Source organism: Saccostrea echinata, unplaced genomic scaffold, assembly GCF_033153115.1.
Source record: "Saccostrea echinata isolate AGI-Se365-2 ecotype Australia unplaced genomic scaffold, CSIRO_AGI_Sech_v1 ptg000054l, whole genome shotgun sequence".
Lineage (NCBI taxonomy): Eukaryota > Metazoa > Mollusca > Bivalvia > Ostreida > Ostreidae > Saccostrea > Saccostrea echinata.
In genome coordinates this window covers 49,565,077-49,589,569 of record NW_026889803.1, presented here as the reverse complement: position 1 = coordinate 49,589,569, position 24,493 = coordinate 49,565,077, and the positions used below count along the sequence as shown (strand labels likewise).

Below are 24,493 nucleotides of genomic sequence, written 5' to 3'. Positions count from 1 at the left end.
ATTGAGAAGGTTGTTAGGATATAGATCTTTATTTACATTTATTACATTACAATATATACTGGGTCAGTGTTTCATTTATATCTTGCTCTTCGTTTTCCTTTCAGCGCTATAAGACTGTCATCTGAAATTTAGAAAAGTAAGAAATAAGAACACATCATTACGATTGTGATTAATACAATTATGTTTTTTGGTATTTTCCTACACTTTATTTATTTACAATAGCATAGTTACTGCTCCAGACAAGAAACTCAAATCCTTAAAACTAGCACTCCTAAAACTTTGCACATATTTTGGATTGCAACCCACCAGGTCAACAAAACATAGCCCATGTTTATTAAGTTAAAGGATAAAGAACATATTTGATTAAAGTTAAAAAAACTTATCCAAAACACAAGGTAAATTATATAAGTTTATATAAAGAATGATTCAGACGAATTCAGAATTTTCTTGACCATACTCTGAGGATACAAGTATAATTTTGAGTGAAGGTTAATATATGTATACCACATGGGGTTAAAGAATAAAATCCGTCAAGAGACCCTGACTACCTACTTGTCATTCGGGGTATTTTTCCACCATATAGTCTCTGTTGTTTAAACTGTCTGGCCTGTTCAACAGATGACATAATTTTTTTCTCATTCTCCTTTACTTTTTCAACAGTAACTCCCCCTAACCTGCAGAAGATAAACAAAGAGCTAAATCCACGAAGGGGCTAAATCGGCCCAGTCATCAAATTAAATGAAACTTTCTCACATAAAACTCTAAGATTTGTATGTTGTAAAACAATTTATTTTTTAACAATATCTCTTCTGGTTTTCTTTTTACAGTCTTTTAAATTTGGTATTGTTTTCCTTATTAATAGTATCACGTCATAACGTTGACGTTACATACTTTAACGTTGTGACGTTGACTTTTTGTATAAGAAAGTAACATGTGTACGTTAATGGAATAAAAATAACCAATATAAGCTCTTCTTTAAAATTTTGGGAAAATTTAAACTATGAATTTTTCAAGAAGTTCTGAAAACTTTTGGTTTATTTTTTAATTAAAGCTATTTGTACTCTAAAGAAATGCCAAATATTTGTTATATACAACGTTTGTCTGGTATAATCGTTGATACATGTAACACGTTTTAAATGATAATAAGAGACACGTTAAGCTGAAAACAAACACAAGTTTTAATCCATCATATTTGAGTAAAACTGAATTAATGTAGTAAAATATATACTATAGTAGACATGGATAAGGATTTTGTCATTCTTAAATGTGTTATTGTATGGTCATACGGCGTACAAACAAAAAATAGACTTTTTTCAGAAAATACACAAGTACTTTTTAAGAACGAAAACATAAAATTAAAATGAAAAGGTCCATTAAAAATGAATACGTTTGAAGTTACCATCTATTTTATTGTCATTTTGAGAATTTCGTTGCACTTCCAAAATTTATGACATTTCCCGGACATTTGAAATGAAATTGTCGTTCATACATGTAATACAAGTAAAATAGTGACGTTTGACGGCAATCCTGCGCACCACAGATTGTCAGGAAAGAAGCCACTACAGACTTTTAAACAAGAGTGATGCAAAGCATCAAACCGGCCGCAAAAAAAATTAAGAGTACAACGAAAACACAAGATTTCCAAAGTATTCGAATTTCAAAACGGAATCTGAAGTTAAAAAAAACAAGATAAACGGAAATGACATGTATACCACTTTACTCAATATGAATTACTTAATCGAAATAAAGTTCACTAATTATGATAAATATGTTATATCATCAAAGAGAAACGTTTTTTATATACCCACAATAGATATGAAAAGAGATTTCAGATGACAAACACGATCGAATTAATTATTGCTAACTAATCGTTTTCTTATCATATTATCATATCTTATACACTACCATGTTGGGGAGTACCTATTATAAACCCTTTTAATAAAATCATAATGTAATGATTATCTGGTGAGGAGTGAAAATTAAATTGAAACATAACAACATCTAAGACTTTCGTATAGTTCAAAACCAGTTTTTACGTTTTACTCATGATTTTCATATAATTAAGATAACGTTTCGTTTCTCCATGTGCAATTTATAACACAACTACAAATAGATACATGTAGGCGATAATGAGTACAGAAGACGATAAAATAATCATAATATCGTATACATATTGCATATGGACGTTTTCGGATCGTTACTCTTTGTAATTAAACAAAGATATACGAAAAACAGCTACTGGCAGTAGTAAATGGCTATCATTACAGACCATCGGAAAAAAAAATTACAGACCACATGTCGAGCGACATATTACCATACCCCCCCCCCCCCCCCCCCCCTAAAAAAAACATGTTCAAATGCCCGATCTATGAAGTTATATTCTATATAGACATCCTTTCAAAAAAAAAAAAAACAAAACATATGATATAGACAGGCAAAATAAGCAGTTTAATAATAATAATAATACATTCAGGATACATTGTCGTAGGAACCGGGAGGTGGCCATGCCCCCCCCCCCCCCCCCAATTTTGCCGATATATAGAATACTATATAAAACAAAGCTACTATATGCTTGTGCCCCGTCAATAAAAACGTCTGATCCCCCCTCTTTTTTTTTTTTTTTTTTTTTTTTGGCTTGTCAAGGAATTTTGGTAGTTGATAGTGCACCCATCTGAAAATGTATGGCTGTGCCCCCCCCCCCCCCCAACTGAAATTGCTACCTACGGGCCTGGGATCTATAATAAATTTATGCAATGACCGAGTCACGAAAAATCAATCAATCGTTTTTAAATTAAATTTTTATCAAGGAGATTGAAAAAAAAAATGAAAACTGCTATTGAATTCATTTTTTTTATACTATATATACAAGGACTAACATAATTGGTCACTTTACTACTTTCTTGTTTAAATGGCAGCAGTAATTGGTCGAACTGTCCCACGTATTTAATGAGTGAGGGTGGGAATCCCACAACCCCCTCCCCCAATAACCCCTGTCCTTTTTTTGTAAATGTAATAAGTTTTTTTTTTGCTTCTTATTTTATATCAATGCTCTAATCCCACCTTTATGAATTTACACTACTACACGTACATGTATAAACATGCTTGTAAATCTGGTTGCCCTCTCTCCCTTGGGCCTGTTACATTTAAGCGGAGTAACTCAAAATAGAGATAGCAAATAGCCTCCCTTTGACATTTTTTTTTTCATGTGTTGGCTAGGTCACAGCATGCATGCGATACCGAAATTACTTAAAACCATAAAGAGTTGTCACTGCCTTGGTTGTAAGTTATTCGTTTATACAATATAGGGCATTTTTCTTATAGAGGCCTATCACAGAAATTACACGCGATCTGTAAAATCAATCTATTGTTTATTTGATTTGTCAACTCGAATTTTCTAGGTTCAGTACTTCATAACATAATTTATGTTAAGAGATCTCTGATCAGTAAAGGTTTTCACTTATAAATATTAATTAATCTTTTGTCTTAAAATGCCACTGGCGATTTCTGAAACGCATGTTGGGTATGGGTTATAATAATAATACATGTAGTTATAATAGACTCTATTGCGTAACATTAACCATTTGTATGCTGTCGATGCAGACTTCACGACATTTATGTTTTGTAAGGTGGCAAAACAATCATTATAAATACGTCTTGGTAGTTGCATCCGATGTAAGTTGTTTAATATTCTACGCTATTCCGACACGGCCACTCAGGAGAAAATAAAGATGTAGCATACATGTTTCTCGGGTGATCTCCCTTTGATTACATAGTGACCATGGTGACGAGGAGCCGGGAGTTGGAAAACAAATTCAAGGCATAAATAAATAGGCTGTCAGAGGAAAAGAGTACACATAATTTTTTTTAAACATTTCAGCATAATGATGAGTTAAATATAGATCAGCTACTTGAAGGAAAAGTCTTGGGTCAGGACTGAGGCGCGTAGTACACAAAATGTCGACATTATTGCATCTACATGCAGTCATGCTTAGCGAGAGTTTTTCGTATTTTTTTGCACCACAACACAAAATAACTTATAATAAATATAACATTAGCATTTCGAAACTTTTTAATATTTACAAAAACAATATAGAATCTTTTTCTTTTCTATTAATGTAGGGTAATCCCCGCTATTTTCACTGTGTGAGTCGGTGCTAAGACATTTGAATCGAACGAAAAGTATTTATTTCGATGTGGCCACACCCCTCGAACAAAATAAAAATATACTTTATTTATTCATATTTTAATCCTCTTTTCAATGGTATAAATTTTATTTTGTTCGAAGGGTGTGGCCACAGCAAAAATTTGAACCAAAGTCGAAAAAATGCTTTATTTTGATAAAAACTAGCAAAGTGCACGTGTTTAGACGTTTTCTGTACAAATATGACGTCATCAAATAAAAAAATTGGCATAAACTATTTAAGTTTGATACCCAAGGATAATGTTTCTATTGTTAATTTTCTTCTTCCCCTCAGTTTAATTTTCCTGAAAAAGTAGGCCGATTTAGCCCCTTCGTGGATTTAGCTCTTTTAAGAACATATGTATTATGAAAACAAATTTTAGTAAATATTCCACTTTAAGTTTTATTCTATGCAAGAAAAAAACACATCCTAGTCTACATTGCAAATTGCTAAAACTTATTTTAGATCTCATTGGATTTTTTTTTCATGTAATGAGCTTCAAAGATATTAGTTATAATGGAGAAAACAAGAAATTATAATTAAAATTCAGATAATTTGAATTTTGGTTTGCATTGAGTCAAGAAGTGTGATTACAAACCTTTCTTCTAATGGAATGAAGTCATCATTTATCTCAAAATCTTCCTCTGTGTCAGCAAAACTTTCTTCGTCTATTAAATAATGGAAATATAATTTATAAATAAGGACATTTTCACACCATATTTTTTATAATGTGGAATCAATGATATAAACATGCCACATCTGTTAAAAGGAAATTTGTTGGCTAAGTTTTGTATTACTCAAATCAAGTTTAATCAAAATAGATTTCTAGGGATTACTCTAGTGATTAAAGTGATTACTCTAGGGAATTACTCTAGGATTACTTTAATGATTATAGGTATTACTCTAAGATTACTTTATTGATTATAGGTATTAATCTAAGATTACTTTAGTGGTTATAGGTAATACTCTAGGATTACTTTAGTGATTACAGGTATTACTCTAGAATTACTTTAGTGATTATAGGTATTACTTTAGGATTACTTTAGTGATTATAGGGATTACTTTTGGATTACTTTAGTGATTATAGGTATTAATTTAGGATTACTTTAGTGATTATAGGTGTTACTCTAAGATTACTTTAGTGATTATAGGTGTTACTCTAGGATTTCTTTAGTGATTATAGGTGTTACTCTAGGATTTCTTTAGTGATTATAGGGATTACTCTAGGATTACTTTAGTGATTATAGGTGTTACTCTAAGATTACTTTAGTGATTATAGGTGTTACTCTAGGATTTCTTTAGTGATTATAGGTGTTACTCTAGGATTTCTTTAGTGATTATAGGGATTACTCTAGGATTACTTTAGTGATGATAGGTATTACTCTAGGATTACTTTAGTGATTATAGGTATTACTTTTGGATTACTTTAGTGATTATAGGGATTACTTTTGGATTACTTTAGTGATTATAGGGATTACTTTTGGATTACTTTAGTGATTATAGGTGTTACTCTAGGATTTCTTTAGTGATTATAGGTGTTACTCTAGGATTACTTTAGTGATTATAGGGATTACTCTAGGATTACTTTAGTGATTATAGGTGTTACTCTAAGATTACTTTAGTGATTATAGGTGTTACTCTAGGATTTCTTTAGTGATTATAGGTGTTACTCTAGGATTTCTTTAGTGATTATAGGGATTACTCTAGGATTACTTTAGTGATTATAGGTATTACTCTAGGATTACTTTAGTGATTATAGGTATGACTTTTGGATTACTTTAGTGATTATAGGTATTAATTTAGGATTACTTTAGTGATTATAGGGATTACTTTTGGATTACTTTAGTGATTATAGGGATTACTTTTGGATTACTTTAGTGATTATAGGTGTTACTCTAGGATTTCTTTAGTGATTATAGGTGTTACTCTAGGATTTCTTTAGTGATTATAGGGATTACTCTAGGATTACTTTAGTGATTATAGGTATTACTCTAGGATTTCTTTAGTGATTATAGGGATTACTCTTGGGTTTACTCTAGATTCAGATCCTGAGCTTTATGCAAAACAGCTAAACAACAAGTGTTCACATCGAAAGTTCATGAGAGATTTTTTTTTTACATAAAAGAATTCCTTAACATTAAAATACAGGTATAAAAGCTGACAGAGGAAGTCTGTTCCATTCATTAAACCCATACAGTGATTTTTTTTTCATAAAGAAATTACCCTCAGAGTCCTTAGCTTGTTTGCTATGATCTGTGTTGACAGCCTTCCTCTTCAGATTATTTTCTTTAGGAATGGCTTCAGGTAAATCATCAAAAAAATCCTCGGATAACTTCTTTTTAGCAAGATCTTCTAGTTTCTTTTGCTGTCATCAGAAAAATACAAAGAAAATTTCAGGGCTCAGTTTTTAATCATCAGTATACAACATTCACACTTTCTTTCAAATATAATTTTTTCAACTGTGAAACAGATAATGGAAAATAACCCACTTATTTTCTGAAGATAGTGTTTTATGTCATATATTTGGAGTGATTTTCATTTTTGTCACCTTCTGTAATTTGAATTGTTCATTAAGCTGCCTCCTTTTATCTTTCACTTTCTGTTTGTTTTGTCCTATTTGCTGCAGAGCTGTTTTCATTTCTTGTAATGCTGCCTTGCGTCCTGAGGAAAACGATACGGCTTCAGGAACTTCATCATCTTCCTCAGAGCCTGCTTCCTCTTCCTCACTCTCATCATCCTGTGTCCGACTTCTTATGTTTAGTGAGATGTCTTCTGTAATAAAGCCAAAGTCAGAGTATCTGTAGATAGAATGCTCTATAGTTAAAATGATAAATGTCCAAGGACTCGGAGGGCCTGTCTCGATCAAGACACAGTCAGATTATTCTAACTAGACTATCTGGTCCACTGATAATTCTTACCAAAAATGGTATAGCCTATATCTTAAATGATTCACATAATGAAGTCCATAATGACAATAAGTAAATATAATCATACATGTTAAATAATTACAACCCTGAAAGGCTTCAATGGTGTTGAACATGAAAAACAATTTCGAAAGTTCTTTTGAATGGAATACAAATTCAAACATTTTGTAAGCAAAACATTACAATGAAAGAATAAAATATATTGAAATGTACAGTTTGTTGACAAAAGTAAAGAATACAAATTGGACTTTTTAACCATGAGTTACTGCATGACCCCTTGAAATCCAACACTTAAAAAGTGTCTACCCTTTACTTTTTTTCAATATATATAATGCTCATTTCTAAAGTGTATAAATATTGAATAAGGATGTTTCAAGTCAATTCTTCTAAACATTGAATAACGCGCAAAAAGGGGAAGAAAGCCTGAGTGGTGTGAGGGTCTGTCCCGAGGCACGATCAAGATTTAGCTGCTGAACAGTAGCTCTCTGGTTGAGAAAATGCAGAACAAGTTAGAGCTACAGTTCCAAGCATTGTAAAAACCTTCGATTTACAGTGCTGCTTTTTTGTCACACACTTTGAGCATTATTTCTTGTATTAATACATGTATTACCCCACTAAAAGCTTGGCATCCAGTTTATTAAAGTTAAAACATACATTTAACTCTGAATCTTGTTACTTTTTTTTACCTTTCAGTGATCCTAAACAGCTCTATGTGGCCTTTGAATGTCAGTTTCAAAAACTCAACATTCCGACCTCATGTTGAGGTCATGCTGTCTAGGACTGTTGAAAGGTAAATTATCAAGTTCATGAGTATTGAGTAAAATATACGGTTAATTAACGGATACGTTTACCATGCTTTTGGCAGTGGAACTCATATAAAACAAAGAATAATAGAGAGCAAAGCAAGCTCAATAGACTAGCGTCTAAGATCAGAGAAAATTCAATTTAAAATCTGTATATTTGTCAAGCAAATTAAATTTTTCTTTGAAACCTTCCCAGAATTCTTTCATTACCAGGATTCCATGTGATAATGGCGAATAAACAGTCCCACAGTTAACATGTATTAAGATTTAGTTCTTACAGAGAGCTTAAACAAAGCAAAAAATAAAGCCTTTCATTACAAAATTGCAAAGGGCCTAGTTAAACTCAGTTAAAATGCAACTAACATATGACATCATGTGATGTCACAGTATACACTTACAGTACCGACCAGACACAACCTAACAGAAAGCGAACCCAAAGCGCACCCCGGGTTCGCTGCCTGGGTTCGCTTCGGGTTCGCTATAGCGGACCCCGAGCGAACCCGCAGCGGACCCCGAGCGAACGCCGAAAGCGAACCCCAAATTCAGTAGCGAACCCAGAAAGCGAACGCGCGTTCGGTGTTGCGTAACTGAGCTATCAATCAGGATTTGCAATAAGACGTGTTAACCAATCAGCGCGTCGAGCGAACAGCATGCAAGTTTGTCATTCGATGTAAATAAAACATTCTACAAGCAAAGCGTGTTTATGTACAGTGTGAAATTATTATTAACACGATTAAAAAAAATAATTATATTTATATTTTAATTATCCAGTTAGCATGTTATATTTACACATTTATTTTCTTTATTTTTATTTTTAAAATCCATTTATTTATATTGCAAAAATTTATCAGACAAGAGTTCTTTAATGTTTAAAAGAAAATAATGGTTATCACAATTGTTACTAAAAAGAAAAAGAAAAAAAAAGCATTTTGACAAATTATAGCATTTCATCATCTCAAGATACTGTACAAGAGTATGTATATGTACGTGCTTTCATTCAATTGTTTTATTTTTATAATTCTAATTTACATTTTTGTTTAAATCCAGATCAACATCAAAATTATTAATCTTCTTAATTGGAAGAAAAGTAAAAAAGAGAGAAAAATAAAAAAAAAGAAAGAACAGCATAAATGTACATGTACTGTATGTCCAATCGTAAACTACAATGGTATTATTTTGATTTATCTTTTACAAAAAAATAATGTAAAGCTTGATTTACCTTGTTGTTGTTGTTGTTGTTTCGTTTTGTTTTTTTTTTATTAACTGAAATAAAAAGAAAAAAAACAACGCGCGATTTACATGTACATTATTGAACGAACTAATTATCGGTAGCAAATAAGCAATATAATAAGTCGTACAGTATTGTATTCTTTTAAAACAGCGTAACTTTAAACGATAAAGCGTATTTAAGATGTTTAACAATTTTTTTCTCTGATGATGGGCCCCGTTAAATGCTTATTGTGGTCATGATATTTTTATATCAATACATCAGAAATGTACATTTTTACCAAAAAAAAATAATAATAATAATTCCCAATACTTGCATAAATAATTAGTCGACAAATGTACAAGACATGATTGTCGGGGTTACTTTTTATCCCTGATACTTATTATTATTTTAATTTCTGCAGATGAATGATGAAAAATCAATGCTGATTTTTGAAATTCATAAATGGAAAGATGGATATAAGTATTCATTCATTATTTAGGCCACTATTAAAATTTTTTTACCCCCATACTGCATATTATAAAATCCAATTGAATCAAAACTCACAGTCAACCTATATCATGTGATAAAACATGCCGCATTCGATCATTTACATTTTTACGTATCAAAAAGATAAAAAGAATTGTAAGTCGGAGAATTACATTAATAATTATTTGTAATCTATAATACCTATTAAATCTTATTTACATGTAGTTTCAAAAATATTTTTTTCTATAATTTTTTTTTCCAGTTTTCCAAAGTCGATTAATTGCAGCAGTAAATATTTTTAATCTAAAATATCTATATATATTAATAAGTTGTTGTTTTTTTTTTAAATATCCACTCCTATATATTTTAAACTATTTTGTGTAAAACCTGATCGTTCGTGTATGTTGTGAAAAATAACATTGCAGACACTGTACATGCACATGTATCGATCGCCACAAAAACAACAATGACCGATTTCACTGCTGTATTTGGAATAAACAAGGGGCGGAGCTTACTGGCGGCAAGATTAAAGCGGGGACCGCTTCGCGCATGAGTGCGTAAAGCGAACCCAGAAAGCGAACGCCGGGTTCGCTCTAGCGGACCCAGAGCTGACCCCGAGCGAACGCAGAGCGAACCCGAAGCGAACCCAGAGCGCACCCAAAATTTCTGAAAGCGGACCCGTAGCGGACCCCGAGCGAACCCAGAGAGCAAACCCGGGGTGCGCTTTGGGTTCGCTCTGGTGTTAGGTTGTGTCTGGTCGGTACTGTATTTCATGACTAAGAAGGGAACAGACAAACTGTTGTCCCGAGGTAATGGGGAAGACCTGGGAAACTGTTGCCCTCAGCCTTCGGCCTTGGGCAACAGTTTCCCAGGTCTTCCCCATTATTGAGGGACAACAGTTTGACTGTTCCCCTCTTAGTCATGAAATAAGTGTTTTATTACCTAACCTACTATATAATTTCTAAAAGTAATGATAACAGACACATCGACAAAAGTTTGTATTATTTCTTTGTATTATCATGCACTAATAAATTGATGTATATATGTATTGTTTAGTAAACAACATAATGATGACTTGAGGGTTTGAATATAATACGCTGAGTCGGACATTTAAGGCAGAGATCTATAGTGAGTGAAAGGGGACTATATTTTCTCCAAATTACCCTCAGAAAAGGTGTTCTTGGCCTCTTCTTCCAAATGATATTCAATTTAATATACATTTATATGGGTAATAGGATTACTCTTCAAATGATAATTTCAAATTTATTGCCATGAAAATGCTTCAATTTATACATAATTCAAAATTATAGCTGTAAAGGACGGGAAATTAATTATGACGTCATAATGGATCAGTTCAGCCATGCAACAGTTCATTCTGTGACTGGGTAAACAGTTTTGACTGTTTCATGATGTGCAAAAACATTGAAATGAATCAGGAAACAATTCAAAATGCCTAATTACAATTTATATAGTAGGTTAAGTAATAATCTAGCCTGTTTCATGTGGTTTAGAGTTTGAAGAGGTAGATCAAAGTGTAAGCTATGTAAAGATACCGTAAAACATATTACCCAAAGCGTGCAACAAAAAGCGGTTCTGTAAATCGAAGGTTTTTACAATGCTTGGATCTGTAGCTCTCTGGTTGGTCGGTCCAAATTTTCTCAACCAGAGAGCTACAGTTCTGCAGCTAAATCAAGATTATTCTTACTACAGATCTGCAGCAACATCACCTTTCAATTAATCTTTTAATTAGCTTTTATTTAAGACTTGCTTTTTAATGTCATGTTGGTACTCATAATCTAACGTTATACATATTCTCTGTTGGTAAACAATGACAAGCTGAGAGAATGCAGCTGCTATGTATTATTTTCATCCTTACCGCCATCTTCGTCACTTGAGTCATCTGAATCATTCTTGTCGTCTTTTGGAAAAAGAACTGACTCATATTCTTCTGCTTTTGCTTTCAAATCTCGAAGTTTACGGCGTCTGAGCATCGTGGTCTTAAGTGAACGATTTACGGCATAATACACGATTTGTTTACGGCAAATAAAACTAAGTTGTACGATAAATGATTCAAATGTTTTTTGGTTTTTTGTTTTGTTTTTTGTTTGTTTGTTTGTTTTTTTTTTTTGGTAAGGTTCCATGCCTAGAAATCCTGTCCTTTTCAGACAGACAGGAGTGAACTCAACTGATATGTAGTTAAAGCAATTTCAGTAAAAAGTGGTGCGAGATAACAAGGGGTAGCAGCTTGGAAAGGGGGGCGGGGGGTCCCAAGGGAGCACCTGTCATGGAACTCTTGACAGTTATACATGGGTGAAGTTCAAAGATCAAGGTCAATGTAAACAGAGAAGTTGTTGATGGCAATGATGTGACCTTGACCTTCAGACCAAAGTTAAGGACACTCAAGTCAGCATTGATTTTTTTTAATGGTTAGTTGTGACATGGCCGTAGGAACCGGGGGGGGGGCACGGGGGGCCTGCCCCCCCCCAATAATTTTGCCGATATATAGATTACTATAGTAAACAGAGATATTATATGCTTGTGCCCCCTCAACTGTCAACTGAAAAATGTATGGCTGTGCCCCCCCCCCCCCAAACTGAAATTGCTTCCTACGGGCCTGTGTTATGTGTATATTTATCTTATCTCAGGCCTGTATAGAAACCAGATGGGCGATGATTTGCCAGCATATACTATATACTAGAAAAAAAGCTTATTCACATTTGTACATCCTCAATTATAACATCTGATTACCCCCCCCCCCCCGCCAATTTTATTGTCGGTGAATTTTTTTTCTTCTTATTTTTTTTTGTTGTTCCCCCAGACTGAAATTGTAAGGACCTGTACATTCAATCCACCCCCACTCTACCCCTTTTCTCAGCACAATAGCAACGTAGAATATATCTCTTAGCTTCAAACCAGTATTTGGATTGACACAAAGTTTAGGAATCTGTAGTCATGACCCCATGTCGGGATGGACACTTTCAGTATGATTGTAGGATGTCTCCAGTATAGTGTTCAGCTAGTGTTCATATATTTAAGATGTTTTGTCGAAATGAATATACGTATTGTATACTTCTTTTATCGGATCTAATCATTTCCATCTCAAGTTGCTTTTATTCTTCATCTTCTTCTCTCATTCCTGAATATTACCAGGCTTTTCTGGAACGTTGTGGCACAATCAAATTCGGATCATTAAATTAGAATTGTTACTTAATTCTCTCCCTAGGCATATGTACACAAAGAATAAGCAGTGCCCATGATTTGAGGCAGGAAGTTCCAAAGAACAATGCCAGATAGGGGAAAAAGGATCCTGGATCTTTGAGAATAAACTTCTTCGGGATTCTTCTAAGCGTTTTACTACTTCGGGAAAATAATGCTTATTTTAAAGAAGCTGATTTTTGTATTGTGGTACCTGTATATAAAATGCCATTGTCTTAGTGATTTTAAACGCTATATTTTTTGTACTCACTCATAATGAAACGAGAATGGACGCTGTATAAGTTCTATGGCTATATAGCATGCTGTTTTGTTGAATGATCTGACAGTGAATTGTATTCGTCTTCATTGTGGCTAAATGTATAGCTTATCACTTTTGATTGTTTTACAGGACGAACAGTTGCTGAAACCCTTCCCCTGAGGACTTACAGTATTGAATAGTTGTCTTGGTTATGAAAGCTAACAACACCTTTAGGCGCGGATAAGCTAAACCTCATGCAATCTTCATGAATTGTGTGTTACAGCTTTCAGGACATGGTCATGGATCTCAGGCCTTTGAATCGCTTAAATCCGACTTACGAAAAATTTGGGGTGTAAAAAAAAAAAAGATAAAGGTGTGGAACTCCTTACATAGGGTACCTACTTTTGCGATTAAAATACTTTTAAATCAAATAATCTAAAATATTTCTTTCTATTCATATCTATCCAGTAAAAAAAATAATGTCAATTTTTTAAATTGATTTCAGCATATCTCGGTATTAGTATACGGAATTTCGCAATGAACTTTGGTAGTAATGTAGGTTCTTTATATGTGAATAGATATGACTAGAAAGTAAAATTTTAGATCTTTTGATTTAAAAGTATTTTATTGGCGAAAGTGGGTACCCTATGAAATGAGTTCCATGCATTTTTTTTTTTTTTTTACACACCCCAAATTTTTTTTAAGTCGGATTAAAGCGATCTAAAGGCCTTTGATCTAGTTCACTGAACACTGTTGCAATTTATGGAGATCTTTTAATATGTGGACCTCCTGAGCCACCCTCCTCTTCTATGATGTTCCTGCTAACAGCTTATGATGCATTACATCTTCTACAAATAATCCTGTTTTAGTCTGAACTTTGAATGATAATTTTACACCAACTTCACCAACTGAAGAGTGAAGCGAATCAGAGACACTTAAAACTAACGAAGATGATTCATGGGCATTTGTACAGGCATTTGTTTCTGTGATAAAAGTTTATCCAATAGTATGATAATAACACCTTGAGATATCGAGTGGAGGTAAACTAAATTTATTACAGAAACAAGTGCCGGTGGGCAGTTGGGGCTATTCTATGCTATATCATCCTATGAAAAAATGCCAAATTAATTAAATGTTAAATTTATGACTCCCTTGCTCAAGGTGACTTCTATATAACTTTTCTTTTGTTGTAAGTAATTTTGCAGTTTATCATGAGAGTGAACTGTCCAAAACCACGTTTATTATACTTCAATAACTTGAAGAAGAATGAAAGAAAAGCTAAAAGGGAATTCTGGAAATAAAAACTAACAGTCAAAATAAAATAAATGATACTGAAACAAACTGAAAATATCAATACATGTAACACCACAGGAATTTTCAAAAACTCCAAGTAATCTATGTACGAGTTGTCGAGTAAGGTAAGATTTACGACAATAACGTATTCTTTTTAATTCTTTAATTTCTTACATTTTATTAAATATCTGTAAATAGTGCAGTTATTCTGATCATATAATTTTTTTCATGAAAGCTAACTAAAAGATAAAATAAAATTACACTTATCTGATTTTACGACTTGTAATTTATATTAGGAGAAAAATGTCGTGTGGTCTGTCAAACTCCACGCTTTTACTAACTTTTCGTCGGTTGTCATGTTTCAGATCAAAGCTTTTGGTATTAAGAGGTAAATCTGTAACATTTGTGATAGATGATAAGGGCTCCGTGTTTTCATGTTTCTTTTTTCATGCAGTAGTGGTCGCCTCATCACCAGAGATAAGATAGAGGAAACTCGAGTTGAAGAATGCAGAGATTGAAAAATTATGTCGATTCACTCCAACTTTTGAAAGTTATGCTTCATATTAGATTTCTAAAAAAAAATAATAAAGCTTATGATCTCCACATATGTATAACCTTATGACTTATTTGCAAAAAATAGGTTTGGAGTCTGACTTCATATCATTTGATCAGGTCTGGTACAATCACTTGATTTAGCTATGCAACTTGAATTACCTACTGTGACTTTATTTAGCTACTTGAGGTAGCTTTATTTGGCTATTTCGATACCACTTGTCACAATTTTGCTTTTTATTTAAAATAGACAAAAAATTGCAAGAATATGACTACTAATATTTATACTAGGGAGCTTTAACAATGCAATCCAAGGCAAAGATAGTTTAAACATTGCTGCTTTTAAACACTTTTAAGCTATAATGGTATTAGCCGTGGATATCGGCCTGGGTAGGTCAGTTGGTAAAGTACCTGACTAGTGATGCAGGGGTCCCAGGTTCCATTCATTTTCTCCTTTCAGCCATACATTTTCTCCTTTCCTGTAACAGATTTGGTGCTTTTGACCACCCCTGGACTTGCAGGTGAAAGTCCTGCCAGGTGCAAATAAAAAACTTGGGTTGTGTCTTCAAGGGCGAAGACAAGTTAAGGAGGGAGGAATGTAATGGTTTGGACTGTGGATATTGGCCTGGGTAGCTCAGTCGGTAGAGCACCTGACTAGTGATGCAGGCGTCCTGGGTTCGATTCCCGGTCCAGCCTTACATTTTCTCCTTTCCTGTTACAAAGCAAAAAATGCATTTCCAGTGTTTGAGTAACTGTGCACCACCTTGTGTTCAGTGAGGCATGTATAAGTATAATTATTCCACATTGTGCTGAATTATTACCAATCAATTGTTATGTTAACTGGTCTTTCTCATTTCATTCAACTTGTAACTGTGTGATCACAAATTAGCTGTTGTATATAGCCTCAAAACTTTTAGAACTTTGATTGCAATTGCACCGTTAGAGACACATCTACAAGAGTAATTTTTCATGAATTGTTTTCGGATCAATTTGAAGTTGAAAATTTTTGCTGCATCAAAGTGCGATTTTCTGCACATCCTGAAAAAAATGCTAATTTTAGAAATGTGTGATTTAGTAGCTAAATAAAGCTACATTAGCTATATAGGTAATTCAAGCTACGTAGGTAAATCTAGTGATTGTACCAGACCTCTTGATGATCATGTACATATATTTGTTGGTAATGTGGAAATGACCAAAATTTTGCAAATAATGAGGGTGACACTCTTATTTAGTTGGTGAAATGGCAGACATGTAAAATCTTTCTGGTGCGGAAACTATTTAATTCAGAAGATTGACCTTTTCAGGTGTAAGTCAAGATGCTACAAGTTCCCCATTCAGACCACCTCAGTTACCCCATAATGTTGATCCTTTTCCTATTTTTATGGAGAAAGAAGTACAGTCTATCCTTAACACCATCACTGGAATTAATCTGAAGAGAACGGCAGAATTACAACCTGCCTTAGAACCAAATAAACCTGTGTTCAAAGTCGTCCCAGACAAAGAGCTCAGAAGAGTTAGTATTAATATGTATTGTTTAAAGGAGACATTTGGATTTAATTCTTTATAAAGAAAAATATCTTTATTTCTTTAATCAATATGTGTTTAGTTATTTAATTATTAACTTGGACTCAAGAGGTCATGTGATGTAAATTATGCAAAGACAACTCTTATGTTGGTGTTCATACAAGTGAGAGAAATTTCAGAACATAATACTTGTAGCAAAAATTAAAATTATATTTGATAATCAGTCTCAAATTACTAGTATATATATAAAGCTCTACTGCATGTGTACTTGTCAAAGCTCAAACATGTACATTCATCAGTAGACATTGCACTTACAGAGATTGGTAAAACAAAATTGCTTTTGGTTGCCTTCTACAGAATGACATAACCTTTTTTGCTTCCAGTTACAAGCAGAGGCTTTCAAAAAAGAAAGAATTAAAATCGAACAGAGGCCGCCATTTATGAATCCTCGGAAAGAAATCGATGTTGAGCTGGCCAGGAATCCAGAGATTGCTCCTGTGATGACTCATAATTTACTGTTTATAGATACCTCAGCCTACACACGATCAGAAAAATTAAATAAGGTCAGCACATTGATATATTTTATATTTCCATTGTAAACAAGTGATCAAAAGCAATGTTTCAGACATTCTTATCAATTGATAGTGAGTAAAACCCAATTTCAAATGAATTTTAAATGTTGAATAATTTGTTACAAGGCTATTGAATGAAATTTGAATTTGAATTACTGTAAAAAGTAGTTCTTTTAAAACTTGATTGTGCTAAGAAAAACATTAAGATATCCTAGTATTCAAGATATTGAGGTTAAAATGCAAATGTGATTGGGACTTCCAACTCAATACAACATTATATGGATGATATTTGAGATATTGATGTTCAAGATAACAAAGTTGAACTGTATTTCAGATTAAAATAGTTAATTTCATGTAAACAGAATATTGCAATCTTTTCTGAATTATTTTACAATTTTGATGACTTTTCTTCATTTCTGTTTTTATCTTCTTGACAGGACAAGTTAATAGTAGTGAGGGACACTGAAGGGACTCTCAGGGAGGCCAGGCATGGGGAGAGAGAGAGGGCCATTCAGATTGCTTTTCCAGCTGAGGGCAGGACAATGTTTCCATCAAATTTCTTCAAACCAGAAAGCATAGAGGTATCATTTACAGGAGTCTTGTATCTGATGTAGATAAATATATATTATTATAACAGTAACTTGATTCAATCACGTCAAGTTGACAGGGGCAGATCATCAGATCAAACTTAATGCTTCGCGTCTCGTTTGATCTGATGATCTGCCCCTGTCAACTTAACCCGTGCCTGTCCATGAGACGTGATATGGCTCTTCGTACCAAGTTACTGTTATAATGATAAATTTATTATATACCCCTTTACAACTAGCAAAATATAATAAAAGGAAACTTTTTGGATCTATTACATAACTTTTTTCCGTTAAACAAACCAAGGAACTTTTTGATGCGCAAGAGTAAAAACGAGGACTATGTCATCAGTTTCAGAGAGGGGTGATATGGATTCAGAAAACCACAGTGTGGTGATCCAGAATGCACTGTCATGTGATTGCATAAATTCATCAGTAAAACTGAGTGACAAACAGTTGGGTACATAATAAAATGAATAATTATAGGCTGATTGCAGGATTCCAAGCTGTTCCCTGTAGGGATGGCAAATAAATACAGAATGGGCCATCGGTTAGCTGCAAGACGTTCTGATCAATTAACAGGTTAATCGTATCAAAATACACATTTTCTTGACATTTTTTAAAGTTCTATTTATTTAAACAAGAGAACTAAATAAGATGCTATTGTAATGTTCTGTTTGGGCTTGATCAGAACTCAACATGTATTCTGTATGTGTATTTCAATTTCAATAGGCAAGAAAAATTCTAATAAAACCATGAAACCTGCCTGGGATATCAGAGGCATTGATATTTCATTTCATTTTGATTTATACTGCATTGTCACCAAGCTGCAATAATGTAGCCCTCTCCAATTTTTTTTTTTTTGGGGGGGGGGGGGGGCTCTTGAAAACATCAGATAAAAAATATCAGAGAGGGCTACATTATTGCAGCTAATTGTCACCATAATCAGAACTAGGTAAATCACTAATTTACGTTAGTTCAATAATATAATTTGATAGACAATCAAAGAGGATAGATTAGGTATGATACACAATCATAATCAGTTAACAGTACTTCTGAGATTCATGCCATATACACTCTTATGTAGAGTGTTCAGGCATGGATCTAAGAAGTCTGATTTTCATTAGAAAGTAATTACCTCCAGCTAACTTAGTGATGTTCAGAGTGTTTTAAAATGAATTTTAAAGAAATTGCATTATTATTTACACGTATTTCAATTTTTTTTTGACTAACCAATTTTAGTTTTTCCAACCGATTAGCATTATTCAGACTGAGTAACTTAATTGTTATCCATAAAAAATTGCCTTTTGAAGTTCCTAGCAATGAACAGAGTAAAAGAAAAGTCAGATTAAGAGGAATGAAGTAGAACTCTTCAACACCATGCCGACATATCTGACACACTTTAAAGTTCAATTAAATTTATGTATCATTTTCCTTAGAGACCCAGAAAGCATTGTCAAAATGTAAAATAATAATTGTTAATGGATTGTATTAGATTGAAATGTATTGTAAACATAAGAATTTGTTAGTTCTTCTGATGTAATTATTTGCAGCTTTGTTGAATTTTTTCAGCCTGATTTTCAAGACTGTTTTTGTTTTAATAAAATATGGAAATGTATAAGTGTTAAACATCAGTATCTATTCCAGTTATTTTTTTATTTTTTTTTTTTTTTTGTAGAATGCTTTAAAGAACTGCCGCTACAGCTACATACTGGACAGACTTTGTTTACAGTATGAGCCGGATGATCCGGAGTTCATACGAGTAAGTGCATTGTAATTTATACCCCCCGCAAACAAAGTTTAGGCGGGGTATATTGGAATCAGCTTGTCCGTCTGTCTGTCTGTCCATCTGTCTGTAGACGAGATTTTGTCCAGACCATTTCTTGGAAACTGTTGCAAGGATTTGTCTGAAAATTTGTACACTTATTCTTCGCCATATGAAGGTGTGCACCTGGTATTTTCATCATGATTGGATAATTTTTTTGCATTTTACAGGTGTTTTTTTCATTTTTAATATGTGGTTTTGTCCGGATCTGTTCCCAGAGACTATTGCATAGATTTGTATGAAAATTTGTACACTTATTATTTACCATATGAAGATGTCCACCTGGTATTTTCAACATTATTTGATAATTTTTCTGCATTTTACAGGTGTTTTTTTTTTTTTCATTTTTATTGACTTAGTCATTTCGGGTTCATGTCTAAGGTTTGAGACATAGAATCTAGAACATCTGAACAAAAATGTGAACTACAGCTTAAAACTACTCATTAGAACTAAAAAAAAATCACAAAGTATTAAAAACAGTTTTTACATTACACAGCAGATAGTGTAAATCCATTTGTCCCTTTGGAGTAATGAGTGGACATGCATCCAGTTAAAGATTAATTAATGAGTTCAGTGTGGGAAGCTGTTAGGGCATCTCTGATCAAGCAAGTCTTATCTATATCTCCTGGGAATTGGGCAAAAAGAAATAAAGATCTCTGTTATCTAAGTCTCTTAATTGTAATTTATGTCTGTCAAAATACATAGTTACTGGAACCAGCCTTTTATTTTCAAAATGAGTATAAAGGTATTAAGATCAATTTCATTTTGTATAATTAATTATGATATTTTTTTTTCAACAATCAATTTGCAGAGTGTCATGTCTCACAAAGATGACAGATAGTTGCAAACTATTTTTTCAATGTAATTAAAAATTACTGTAATTACTAGCATTGATGTTTTATTAGGCTGCACCTTAGTTTCATTCATTAAAAAAATATAATGAGTAATTAAATTTTCACTCTAAATGTTTAAACAAATTGTGAACACCTCTCACATCTAGAAAACATTAGTGATTTGGTACCTTCTCTGAAAAACCCAGCGGGGGGTATGTGTCCCTTTTGGACAGTTCTAGTTTCTGGTTATGAATATTATATTAGGGACATGGTAGAGCTTATAAACGAAGAATCAGCAATGAATGACTAATCGGATACATTCCATGTTTGCTTTATGCTAAAAATTCATTTTTGTTTTAGCCATTATGTTGTTTGTAACTTATCTAGGCAAGTATTATGCTCTGAAAATGAAATGTCTTTGAAAACAGTTTATTTCAATTTTCTTAAATATTTCCCATTATTCAGATGACAAGACAGATTTACAACCACATCTTGGAGAATGAGGAGTTTGATTCTCTCCGTGGAACCCGGCACTTTGGATCCCTGGCATTCTATCTGGCTCTGTGTAGAAGAGAAGAACCTCTGATGCTGGACATGCTACAAAGATACCTGTAGGTACCTGTAGGTCTTTCCAGAAGATTTAATGAGCATGTTTTCTCTTTGAATAAGACTATTTGCATAAACATTATGGCTGAACTCATTAAAAATCTTTTTAAAAAATAAAATTCATTTTTTAGCTCACCTCAACGAAGTTGGGGGAGCTTATGTAATACCCTTATGTAAATACAAAATCCCCACAAACGATGGTGATGCCACAGTACATGTATAGGGAAAATACATTACATTTTTGAAAATCTTCTCTATTCATGGGCATTTGACAGGCAAAGTGTTTCCATGATTATAATAAATGCTAAGCATTCTATCAAAATTATGTAATTCATGGCCCCATTGCCCAGGGTTCAAGCCTCAGGGTTTGGCTAAAGTTGATCATATATTGAAAATACATTACATATTTGAAAATCTTTTTATATACACCTAGCATACAAAATCTAAAAAATAAGAATAAATAAAAAATAAAAATAAACTATCAACCCTTTACCAAAATTGTGATGCATTGAGACTTCAGAGTAAGGGTAAGTTGGTCATATTTTGAAAAAACATTACATTTTATAAAATCTTTTTCTTTACTCATGGACATCTACATTTAGCAGGCAAACTGTTGACATAATTATAATGAGTTCTCAATCTTTTACCTAAGCTTTGAAATTCATTTCCCCTGGCTCCATGGTTCAGGCCAAGGGTAGCACTAAAATTGGTCTTGTATATTGAAAATACATTACATCTTTTAAAATCTTCTCATTGTCATCTAGCAGGCAAATTATTTGCCTGATTACAATGTCCGAGCAGCTAGCCATCTATAAAGATTATAAAGTTCATTCTATCTGGTCCAGGGATTAGGCCCAGGATGGGTCTAAGATGTATATACATGTAATAAAAAAAATTATCATACGAAGCTTATCTTCTTTACTCCTTTACCTCTAGAAAACAAGCTGCATGTATATGAAAGTTCTCACCAAAATAAAATTTCTGTCAATTAGACCAAAGTTCCAGTTCCAAGTGTGGCTAAAATGCTCGAAGCCTGAGAAACTTATGATACTCAAGTGACAATCAAAGCCCATGAACCTTTTTTTTTTTTCAAATTAAAGACAAAATAGAAAACCTGGGAGTATAATACCTATAATGCATACACTATGAATAGTGCTTCATTATGAATCACTGCTTTAACATGGATATACCATGTATGGTACAATTGTGTAGCGATCAGGTGGGTTTGATCGCAGGTGACCAGATAGCTCAGTAGAGCACCTGACTGGAGATTCATGGGGCCCGGGTTCGAATCCCTGTCTGGTCTGTCGCATTCTTCTCCTTTCCTGTTACAGTTGCTTTAATAGTGTTTACTTGATAAGATGAACTTTTATAATTTATTGATAGGGTGCATGCTAAATTATTAGCACATTAAACAAAGAAACGTAGAGGGGATGTCCCTGCTTCCTACTATTTTCTCAGTTAATAGTCAAATTTGATGAATATTTAAGAGAGTCGTCCACATCACTATTGAAATGAAAGTTAAAGACAATTCAAATCAGTGGTCATTTGAAAGAGTGCCTGTTTTACTGAAAGTTTAAAATACACCTTTGCTATGTTCTTTTGTTGTAGTGTCCTGGATGCGTGTGATTACCTAAGTCTGCTAGATAAGCTACACATGCCTCGGCAATACAAACGTCCTGATTATAAACTGGATAACGTTAAGGTTTGTATTTTCAGTTTGACTTTGTATGTTCAGTTTGACTCACTTCTCTAATTGCCTGACACCAAGAGCGTCAGGTAGGTTAAAGATTAATTTTTCCATGGTGCCAAACTGTGGGTTGCATTCAAATCATGACCCCAGAGGGTAGGGAGGGGCCACAATGGACAATCAAAGATTAATTTACATAGGAATACATAGGATTTTTTTTTTAAATCTTCTCAAGAATAGCAAAGCCATGAATGGTCATATTTATATTGAAGCAACCTCAGGTAGTATAGATTCAAATCTGTTCAAATCATGACCCCCAGGGGTAGGATGGGGCCAAGATTTACATAGGAATATATAGGAAAAAATCTTTTAAAATCTTCTTCTTAAGAACAGCAAAGCCATGATTGGTCATATTTATATGAAAGCATCCTCAGGTTGTGTATATTCAAGTTTGTTCAAATCATGACCTCTGGGGGTAGGGTGGGACCACAATGGAAGATTTACATAGCAATACATAGGAAAAATCTTTATCTAATTACATTAAGGTAAATTTATTTTTTGAAAGAAAATCCAAAACAATTTTCATTTAATTAACTACTCATGACAAGATTATGCTCAAAAAGAAAAAAAAATCAACAAATAAAACACTACAATAATCACAAAGAAAACTCGAGGATTTTTTAAAGGAAAAACTTATTGTAAAATAAACTTCTACATGTAGTTAATCTGTGGTTACTTTCTATATGTTTCTAAGTTTTTATATGAGACCAAATTACACACTGTCAAATATTCCATTAATGAGTTTATGTTTGCAAACATCTCTCTGCTAATTGGGAGGAATTTGCAAAAACCAAACATTTTATTACTTTTGTTATTGAGAGGAATGAAAGTCACTAAATTCAGGGATATTTGCGTGTCACATTAGACAAGTTGCTGATGCAGGTAAATATGATGTACCGGGAAAAATTTCTTGGAAGGAAATTTAACAGTGGCATACAACAGGGAGTACCTTAACACAGGAGGTTGCTATGATGGGTTTGACTGTTTTTTGTATATCTACATTCTACTATTAAATTATCTTTTCTATATTTTTAGAAAATTTTGGAGAAATATGTCAGTAAAAGATCAAGAAAAACGACAGAGGTAAATAAGCTTAAAGAGGCCATGAACAACGTAAGGAGCAGGGGCCTGGCAAAGGTGATAGAGGACAACCAATCAGAACGGGCCCTTCTGGAGAACTATCTTAACGAGTGACCAGGTTCTGACAAGTGTAGTGCATTGTTTGTTCTAATATTAAATGATTAATACACTCTCAGTCTTTGTTATTCTAAAATGACTATACAGTAAAATTTATAGGTAAAGTGTATTAGGAAATGGAATTCAGAAATCAGAAGCAGCACAGAGATTGTAAACCATTTTTATTAGCATGCCAGAAATATCTGCGAGTTCCATGACCTTCTTTACAGGGGCCGGGAAATACCAGTGGTGGGAATTACCAGTGGTAAATACTGGTATTTCCCATCCTGGGAAATACTACAAATTTTCTCTAAATGGGAAATACTGGGAAATACAAAGTTAAGTTTTTTTATCTCTTTAATTCATGCAATCTTATTCAAAATTCTTAAAATAAAATAAATATAAAAACCGGAGATGAATAATATGGAATATGTCTCAAATTGCAATTATTCAGAATGTATTACTACTCCAGGTCCCATACCCATAAGCATTCTGAAACATTTCCCTGGATGTATAAAACTGAGTTTTTCCAATTCAAGTTTCTTTTAGTTTATTAATAATAAATCCAAGAAAAAGAAATGTTTTAATCCTTCTGTAAACACTGTGCTTATTACAAACAATCGTGTTGTTTTAGCAAATTGCTCTAGACAGTTTTGTACTCCTGTTTTACGAGATAATTACCTTGAAGAGAACTGATAGGCTTCTTCTTAGGTTTGATAT

General features: G+C 33.2%; 2 protein-coding genes across 2 annotated transcripts; one reads left to right on the top strand and one right to left on the bottom strand.

The window, feature by feature from the left end:
- Positions 1-10: 10 nt before the first annotated feature.
- LOC133172266 (nucleoplasmin-like protein ANO39) lies at positions 11-11,600 on the bottom strand. Its single transcript, XM_061307121.1, has 6 exons — positions 11,481-11,600; positions 6,730-6,953; positions 6,405-6,546; positions 4,780-4,849; positions 553-674; positions 11-121 (listed from the first exon to the last, which is right to left on the bottom strand). The coding sequence occupies exons 1-6, from the start codon at positions 11,593-11,595 to the stop codon at positions 72-74; spliced, it is 723 nt and encodes a 240-aa protein (XP_061163105.1). The 5' UTR covers positions 11,596-11,600; the 3' UTR covers positions 11-71.
- Positions 11,601-14,655: 3,055 nt separating this feature from the next.
- LOC133205215 (small ribosomal subunit protein mS22-like) lies at positions 14,656-23,852 on the top strand. The gene is made up of 8 exons (XM_061340977.1): positions 14,656-14,739; positions 16,208-16,416; positions 16,811-16,990; positions 17,437-17,580; positions 19,262-19,345; positions 20,707-20,852; positions 22,459-22,552; positions 23,633-23,852. Exons 2-8 carry the CDS (start codon positions 16,285-16,287, stop codon positions 23,789-23,791), a joined length of 939 nt encoding a protein of 312 aa, XP_061196961.1. The 5' UTR covers positions 14,656-14,739; positions 16,208-16,284; the 3' UTR covers positions 23,792-23,852.
- Positions 23,853-24,493: the final 641 nt, after the last annotated feature.

Excerpts from the sequence above, each read along its gene's own strand:
- LOC133172266 (XM_061307121.1), bottom strand. The coding sequence starts at position 11,595 with ATGCTCAGACGCCGTAAACTTCGAGATTTGAAAGCAAAAGCAGAAGAA. Across the intron at positions 4,850-6,404 it reads ACAAGCTAAGGACTCTGAGG|ACGAAGAAAGTTTTGCTGAC; the intron begins GTAATTTCTTTA and ends ATTATTTAATAG. Across the intron at positions 122-552 it reads AAAAATACCCCGAATGACAA|ATGACAGTCTTATAGCGCTG; the intron begins GTAGGTAGTCAG and ends TCTAAATTTCAG.
- LOC133205215 (XM_061340977.1), top strand. The coding sequence starts at position 16,285 with ATGGAGAAAGAAGTACAGTCTATCCTTAACACCATCACTGGAATTAAT. Across the intron at positions 16,417-16,810 it reads CAGACAAAGAGCTCAGAAGA|TTACAAGCAGAGGCTTTCAA; the intron begins GTTAGTATTAAT and ends TTTTGCTTCCAG. Across the intron at positions 17,581-19,261 it reads TCAAACCAGAAAGCATAGAG|AATGCTTTAAAGAACTGCCG; the intron begins GTATCATTTACA and ends TTTTTTTTGTAG.